The sequence below is a fragment of the Prionailurus bengalensis genome, chromosome C2 (genome assembly GCF_016509475.1).
Source record: "Prionailurus bengalensis isolate Pbe53 chromosome C2, Fcat_Pben_1.1_paternal_pri, whole genome shotgun sequence".
In the NCBI taxonomy this organism is placed as follows: Eukaryota; Metazoa; Chordata; class Mammalia; order Carnivora; family Felidae; genus Prionailurus; species Prionailurus bengalensis.
In genome coordinates, this window is record NC_057350.1 from 12,090,026 (window position 1) to 12,098,767 (window position 8,742).

General features: G+C 46.7%; 1 protein-coding gene across 3 annotated transcripts in view; it reads right to left on the reverse strand.

Moving 5' to 3' along the window:
• The window catches only part of IFNAR2 (interferon alpha and beta receptor subunit 2), a 32,452-nt gene that overhangs the window by 22,479 nt on the left and 1,231 nt on the right, over window positions 1–8,742 (reverse strand). The window contains exons 2-3 of one of the 3 annotated variants that reach the window (XM_043593709.1): window positions 1,471–1,578; window positions 501–588 (exon numbers count right to left, since the gene is read on the reverse strand). In XM_043593709.1, the coding sequence (XP_043449644.1) occupies window positions 501–555 (55 nt within the window). In that variant the 5' untranslated portion in view covers window positions 556–588; window positions 1,471–1,578. Of the gene's footprint in view, window positions 1–500; window positions 589–1,470; window positions 1,579–8,742 lie in introns of those variants that run through there. The other 2 variants (XM_043593710.1, XM_043593711.1) reach the window with 2 other exon arrangements.

The window sequence follows — 8,742 nt, forward strand, 5'->3', positions numbered from 1 at the left end:
TTGGGAGCTGATGCTAATACCAGGGCTGGTTGGTTGAGAGAATGTCCCGAGAAGCATTTACCTGCCTGGAAAAAGTCTCAGAATATGAATACACAGGCATGTTGTTGGTTAAGAAACGTTAAAGGTAAAGGTGTTTGCCAAGGGTGGTGTTAAGTATGGGAGTCGAGTGATAAACTCCTCCCTGGATTAGAATGAGGGTATTAAGAGAAATTGCTCTTCAGGTTGCTCACGAGGATATTCTCCATCACTGTGGAGCCTGAAGTCATTCTTATTTAGTTGTTTGTTTTCCTAAAATTAATAGTAGGGCAGGTGCTCCTACTGAATCCAGACCATCGATCAGCACAGGCTTCCTATCTACGTTCCATTTGGCTCTTGGCACCGGATGGGCTGATACTGGGCCCCTCAGCAGGGAAAGCCGTTTGCTACCCCCAACAGGGCTCCGGGTGGTGGGGTGACTGCTGGCTTGGTCCTAGGAGCACTGGGACAAAAGTGACGCTTACCCACGGGATACAAATCATGGGGTCTAATCCAGGAAGTATTCTGGCTCCAAAGCATCTTCGGTATCAAGTCTTTTCTTTACTTTCACATCTGAAAGGAAATAGATATCAGGTGATCCAAATGCTGAAGTGTTTACTTAAATTACAAAAGATAAAAAAGGACAAAGACAGGACAACGTGGGAGGAACAGGAATTTTCCTGTTCCAGGCTTCCTCTGCCTTCCCAGGAGCTGGACCTGGGACCAGTTCCCTATCTAGCTCCGGGAGAAGTTTTACATTTAATTTTTGAATAGGCGACAGAGTTACTCGCTTCCAAAAATACACAAAAGCAAAGAGCAAAAGGTCTTGATTCCTTCAGAAAACTACTTCTATTAATTTTTTGGTGAGTCCTTCACAACATCTTTATGTATAAGCAAAACCAAAGATATATTATTTCTCCTTCTTGTTTAAAAATGTTTTATTTTTGAGAGAGAGAGAGAAGAGGGAGAAACCGAGCGTGCGCGGGAGGGAGGGGCGGGGGGGAGGCAGAGAGAGAGGGAGACAGAGTCTGAGGCAGGCTCCAGGCTCTGAGATGTCAGACAGAGAGAGCTAGCGGGGAGAGGGGCAGAGAGAGAAGGAGCGAGAACCCCAAGCAGGTTCCATGCTGTCAGCATGAAGCCTGATGGGGGGCTCAAACTCACAAACAGTTGAGATCACGACCTGAGCCAAAACCAAGAGTCGGATGCCTAACTGACTGAGCCACCCAGGCGCCCCTAGGTGTTCCATTTTATTTTATTTTATTTTAAATTTTTTAATGTTTACTTTTGAGAGAGAGAGAGAGAAAGACGGGAGTGCAAGCAGGGGAGGGGCAGAGGGAGAGGAAGACACAGAATCCCAAGTTCACGCATTAGTTTCATGCATTCGTTTCTGAGTTGTCTGTTTTCAGATTTAAAGGTATTTTGTTTCTTGGCATCCGCATTGTGAGTCCTAGTTACCTTCTCTGACTCAGGGCTTTTGTCTCCACCCAAGCAACTGCGCCCCATAGGTTCTGGGTGTCCTGTCCTCCCAACACTTGTAGCAGGCATCAAGCCCCCGCGCTGAAACTGGAAAAGGGCCACAGGGCGGCAGATCTGAGTTCAAGCTCAAAACATGAAAAAGTCCTCTCGACTATGAGGTAACAGGTCCCATCCGGGTATTCTACAGGAATCCGAGAGATTCCAAGTCAAAGATGCCTTCCCTGCTGCAGACTCCCCCACGCATGAGCTATCTAGGCTCCTCTGCTTACAACCTGTCCCACAAGACTGCACCCATTTAGAGCGTCTACAGGGATCTTTGAGACACATGACGTCATCTCCCACCATTACTCCCCGAAGGAGGGCCTGCAGGGCTGTGGACACTCCCTAGAAGCTGGCCGCAGCTAGCGTGTAGAATGCCACAGGGGGGTGGGGAGGGACGGGACTCCCTTACACTTGAACATCTGCCCCGCGGCTTCTCAACCCTCTGTCTTTGCCTGACGGTACGTCTTCACCTTTGTTCTACATCTGTGGAACATTCGGGTTTATTCAATGGCTGAGACACACACACACACACACACACACACACACACACACAATGACACACTTAGAAGTCCTCACCCCCTGTGGGCCAGGGGATGTCGCCTCCCCTTTATTCCTAATGACCCATACTCTACTTCCAACCCAATGACTAGTAACTAGATTTCCTGCTTGCTTGGAAAATCTCATTTTCTGTCTTGGCATCCTGTCTGGGGTTGTTAATGAGGTGCCTTAAACCTCTCCCTGACTACAAATCAGCTTTCTAGAGCAAAGCTGTTGCCATTAGGAAGGGCTGGCTTTGCTCTTCCCCCATCTCTGTGCCCAGGTCCTACACGAAAAAGGGTCCACCCTCGGTTTACTGCTCTCCAATGGCTGCCTTGAAATTCTTCATAATTGTAGCGTTGAACTTATGTTTTGGTAGTGAAGTCTGATGGGCCATTGGACACATGGTGAGTTTGTAGTCTCAGCTCACGCTTGGTCTCACCCCCCGCCCCCCGCCGCCTCTGGACCCTGGGCACCATTGATGCCCTTCGTGTGGGGTGGCAGCTGGGTCACATTGTTGGAAAGTCCCACGTTGCACTGACGCCCTCCTGGTGTGTAAGCAGACAGAGAAGGGGCCAGGCAGAGTGGAATTTGCTCCTGCGCCAGGCTGGCAGGGCCCTGCTTTGCCCAGGGTTGGGGGGGGGGGGCGACTAGCTGGACTGGGGGTGGTAAGCATCTAGGTCAGCCTTGATCAGGTACCTAGCATGTCCAGGGGCAGAGGTTTAAAGACCTTTGGGCATTGCCAGTGAGCTATGGGTTGAGACAGCAGGTCCTTGGGAAGGAGAGATTCAGGGCTGGACTTCCCAGAGCCCACCCCAGGCTGGAGTGCAGGGCGGGTAGCAGAGAGCAATCCTGGCATCCTTCAGGCCCAAGTGCATGTGGGCCCAGAGTCGCAAGGGGCAGAGTGGCATTGGGCACCTGCAGGGAGCCTCACTGGCCCTGACGGTAACCCAGGGAATGCTTCTTGGGCTGTGTGCCTGCGGGGGGGACCTCTCTTCTCCTTGCCACCCTCCCTCGTCTGGCTTGAGTTTGCTTCTCCTGGCTAGTTCGAGGTACCCTCTCAAAATGTGCTTGAGATGCCAATTGTGTAATTCGGTGACTCCCCACATGAACTAAATGCGCTTACGTTTGCATTTAGATCTGTGCGTTTGCACCCTATAAAGCAGAAAAGGTTGAAGCTCCTGCTGATAATTTCAAATTTTATTTATTTTTTTACTCAGGACGACATTTAAATGGCAAATACCAAAGTGACCGGTGGAGAGACAGAGAAGGTGGAAGAAAAGAAAAAGCTTTGTATTTTAATGCCTTCAGTGATGCCTTCTTGCTTTTTAAATGTTTATTTTTTTTTCAACGTTTATTTTATTTTTGGGACAGAGAGAGACAGAGCGTGAACGGGGGAGGGGCAGAGAGAGAGGGAGACACAGAATCGGAAACAGGCTCCAGGCTCTGAGCCATCAGCCCAGAGCCCGACGCGGGGCTCAAACTCACGGACCGCGAGATCGTGACCTGGCTGAAGTGGGACGCTTAACCGACTGCGCCACCCAGGCGCCCCAACCTTCTTGCTTTTTAAACACGCGGGCCCTGCATTTTTATTTTGCTCTGGCCCCCGCAAATTCTGTGGCCAGCCCCGTCTGTAGCTCACTGTCACCTAACAAGGCATCAAGCAAGTGTCGCAGGTTGAATTCAAGGCTGTCATCAGCCTTTCTAGGTTTCCCTGGAAATCACTGTCCCCTGCAAGCCAGCTCTGGGTGCGGCTCGCCCAGAGCAACCCTTGCCTCTGGCACGTCAACAAACACTGCTGATGTCCAGGGCCCCTTCTTTGAATTCCAGCTCCTCCTAGGCAGAGACGGACAGACAGACAGACAGACAGCTCTCACGGAACTTGCTGCCTCAGTCTCCTGGGGGAGAACATAACGGTCTTTTCTTCTATCTGGCCTGACGCCTGGTATATCATTGGTCGTCAGGGAGTCATGAATGAACTGAATTCAGAAATACTACGCAAACACAATTACATAATTTTTTTCCTGGAAATTAGGGGAAAAAAACCCCAAAAAAGCACAAAGAAGAAAGTAACAATCATCCTTATTTCCACCACCCAGCATCAACCACTGGTAGCATCTTGGCATGTTGGTTTCCAGTTTATTTTTCAAGCGTCTCTCTTGTTTCTGTAAAATTTCTTTTCTGTGCTCATTAAGAAACATTAAAAATAATGTATGAAAGTACAAATTCCAGCATCCAGATGTTTCCATCATTAACTTTAGGTGAACATAATCCCAGACATCTTTCTATGCCCATGTGCATGTGTGGGCGCACACACACACACACACACACACACATACACACACACACACTTCTGTCTAAATTTAATTGTACTTGGAACAAAACTGAAGGAAAGACCGAAGGGATGGTTGAAATTTAAATTATTTTCTTCTGTAAGACAGAGTAATTTCCTAAAATATTCTTCTAAGAAAACTAAGAACTTTAAGTTCTTTAAGTTAAGTAAAGTTCTAAGAACTTTAAACTAAGTCCGACTTCAGCTCAGGTCATGATCTCACAGTCCATGAGTTCGAGCCCCGCATCGGGCTCTGTGCTGACAGCTCAGAGCCTGGAGCCTTCTTCAGATTCTGTGTCTTCCTCTCTCTTTGCCCCTCCCCTGCTCATACTCTGTCTCTCTCTCTGTCTCAAAAATAAATAAAAAAACATTAAAAAAAAATAAAAAAAGAAAAAAAATAAAAAATCCTTATTTATTTTTGAGAGAGACAGAGCGTGAGCAGGCAAGGGCAGAGAGAGAAGACACAGAATCCAAAGCAGGCTCCAGGCTCTGAGCTGTCAGCACAGAGCCTGACGTGCGGCTTGAACTCACAAACCGTGAGATCATGACCTGCGCTGAAGTCAGATGCTTAACTGAGTCACCCAGGCGCCCCCAGCACTGTTTACTATTAAACCGTATTTATTGATCTGTGCTTTCAAAGATGAGAATGTTGCTACTCTCCTTTTTCCTCCCATCTGCCTCCCCTATTTCCTTATTCCTATTGTTATTACTTTTTTGCTTTATTGTTTTTTGTGTCTAGAATTATATAATGATCACATTTTTTTCCACCTACAATTTCCAAACATGTCTGGGATTAATTCTACATTTAGATCAATACTCATTAACAGTCCTTTTGAGCGTGAGTTCTCTACGTCTGGGGTCTTTAGTTTGATTTATTTCTTAACTTGTTATTTGTTGGATTTTTCTAATCCAGTAATCCCTCCCTCCCCCAAAGAGAGCTCCCTGGGTCTTGAATTCCCTTTGCTCTTTTATATTTGAGAAGGCCTGCCTATTGATTACCTTGAGTGACATCTAAGCTGGGATGAAAATACCCTCCTGGGGACAGTGTCCTCCATTTAGAATATTTCTCTCAGAACCATCATATTCTGGAATTTAGCACTAGAACGTCTGAGGCCAGCTTGATTTGGCTTGACCTTCTTTTATTTACTTTTTCTTCCTGGATTCCTAAAAGAATTCTTCTTTTTTTAAAAAAAAATTGAAATCACTAAAGATATCTTGGGGCTCAGCACTCCCATATGAATATTCGGAAAGTGGCAATTTCCTGAAAAAATGTTCTTTTGACCTACAGGCCATTTTTTTCTTCATTTCAAGAAAAGTTCTTTTATCTTACTTTTATTTGCATCTTCTGTCCCATTTGCTGGTTTCTGTGTGGCAGGGATCCCAATTATCCTAATGTTTGTGCTTTTTTTTTAATTTCCACATGGAGATTCTTCCTAATTGACTTGATCTTTTTTTTTTCTTTTCATTTGCATTCATTGGGCTTAAATCAAACCTTTCCTCTATTAAAAATGTCTTTATTTTCAAAAGTATCCTGTTCTTTCTTCTTATTTCTTCTGCAATTATGTTCCTAGGGTGCTCAAATTATCTGCTTAAGTTCGCAACTCCGTCTCCATCACATTTTAAAATATTCTAACCTTTGAGTTTATTCTACTGAATTCGTAGTTTTACCAACTCGTAGGATATAAGGCTATTGGAAACGATTTTCTTTTTTTTAATTTAATTTAATTTAATTTTATTATTATTATTTAAAAAAATTTTTTTTTCAACGTTTATTTATTTTTGGGACAGAGAGAGACAGAGCATGAACGGGGGAGGGGCAGAGAGAGAGAGGGAGACACAGAATCAGAAACAGGCTCCAGGCTCCGAGCCATCAGCCCAGAGCCCGACGCGGGGCTCGAACTCCCGGACCGCGAGATCGTGACCTGGCTGGAGTCGGACGCTTCACCGACTGAGCCACCCAGGCGCCCCTGGAAACGATTTTCTACTAATCTAGGAGTAATATTACTTTTTTAGTAAGACTCCTTGCAGACTATGTTTTTGTTTTTGTTTTTCCCTTCCTTTTTATCCAGCCACCACACCCCACTTCTGTTCACCTTGCTGGTACTTAGATGGCTTTGTCATCGGTTACTGTGATAGAGTGGACTGCAATTTTAACCTCCTTGCCTTCCACACCAGATTCGAGACTGTTCTGCAAAGACGGGGCAGTTTCTTGAGCCCCAAGGCCTGACGCTGGGATGGTGAAGGTGAGGTAGGGCCTCCCTCTGGTGGGGGTGGGGGGAGGGGGAGGCGAGGCAGGGCCAACCACAGGGTCCTCGGAATGGTCTTGCTTCTGGCACTGCCTTTCTCCGCGACCCCCTCCCCTAGCTGACTATCCCCATCACCCTGCCTCTGACCACTGCCCCTTGCTCAGAAGGCCCTGTTTGCTTCTTTCCTGTGTATTAGGGAGCCTTTTTAAGATTGTTGTTGACTTACCAGGAAAGTTTCTGGTGGATGGGTACATTCAAATTAAAAAAAATTTTTTTTAAACCCTCAGCATTAGAACAAGAATGATGCTTAAGCGTCTCTCTCCTATGTACCCTGGCTTATGGGGAAACTAAGTGCCCTTGTTTTCCTCCTGGCTCCAGAGACAATGTTCAGTGGCTCTCAACTGCTCCCTTCTACGTTTCTCTCTCTCTTTTCTCTTCTTTGGACTTCTCATGACTGTCACTAAAGCCCACCTGCTCTCCCAGGGAACTACTGTTCTCGTATTCTTCCCAGGTCGCGTGCCATTTAGAACATGCAGACATGGGGCGCCTGGGTGGCGCAGTCGGTTAAGCGTCCGACTTCAGCCAGGTCACGATCTCGAGGTCCGTGAGTTCGAGCCCCGCGTCGGGCTCCGGGCTGATGGCTCAGAGCCTGGAGCCTGTTTCTGATTCTGTGTCTCCCTCTCTCTCTGCCCCTCCCCCGTTCATGCTCTGTCTCTCTCTGTCCCAAAAATAAATAAACGTTGAAAAAAAAATTAAAAAAAAAATAGAACATGCAGACAGACAGACAGACAGCCCTCAGGGAACCTGCTGCCTCCAGTCCCCTGGTGGAGAACATAACGGTCTTTTCTTCTATCTGGCCTGACGCCTGGCATATCATTGGTCGTCAGGGAGTCATGAATGTCTCCGAGGTTTCATTCTCGTTAGGAATGAAGAGTCCTCAGGGCAAGCACTGTCAGGTTCTGCTTTCGTGCAGATTACCTTTTACAGATTATAAAATGTGCATTTCTTTCGGACATCCAAACCCCTCCGAAATCAGAATGCATGTGTTTTGTTTTTTTTTTTCTTACTTGGTTACATAAAAGCGCATCCTATACTCAGTGGCATTTAGTTTTAGTAAAATAGGATGACTGGTAGCCAAGAATATATATGCCGCTGGTTCTTTAATAGGTCGAGGGTTTATCAATATATAACGGGAAAATGAGTTCACCAAGTTCACCAAGGCTCTGTGTGCAACTAGGAGGGATGAGGTAAGTTTCACTTCTAGGGGCATCTGGGTGGCTCAGTTGGTTAAGCCCAACTTGGGCTCAGGTTATGATCTCACGGTTGGTGAATTCGGGCCTCGCGAGGGGCTCTCTGCTGACGGCTCAGAGCCTGAAGCCTGCTTTGGATTCTGTGTCTCCCTCTCTCTCTCCCCCTCCCCCACTTGTGCCCGCGTGCGCGCTCTCTCTCTAAAAACGAACAACAATTAAAAAAAAAGTTGGGGCGCCTGGGTGGCGCAGTCGGTTAAGCGTCCGACTTCAGCCAGGTCACGATCTCGCGGTCCGGGAGCTCGAGCCCCGCGTCGGGCTCTGGGCTGATGGCTCAGAGCCTGGAGCCTGTTTCCGATTCTGTGTCTCCCTCTCTCTCTGCCCCTCGCCCGTTCATGCTCTGTCTCTCTCTGTCCCAAAAATAAATAAACGTTGAAAAAAAAATAAATTAAAAAAAAAGTTTCACTTCTAAGACTACTTCTGGGGCTGTGCTTCTCCTAAAATGTTTTCAGACAAAGCACCAGGAACCCAATTTCGGACCCATTTTAACTTTTTTAAAATAAATACAGGAGGAATGTGAGAGGAAATACAGCTAAGACCAAAAGGGCCGTGCAGATTTTTGATACTTTAAAATGAAAAACCAGCTTGTGCACTACAGGACTTAAAAAGTTCAAGCCATTTCCTGGAACAAACGGGTCTGACTTTATCAACGTGCGCATGTTGCTAGGAAATTTTAAAAGATGTTTTCTTCAGAGCCCATCTAGGTGTGGCTTCCTCTTCTGAACCCCTTTGCTCCCCAAACCCGAACAGTTCGGGGCGGGGGAGGGTGCTTAGAAACCTCGCCAAG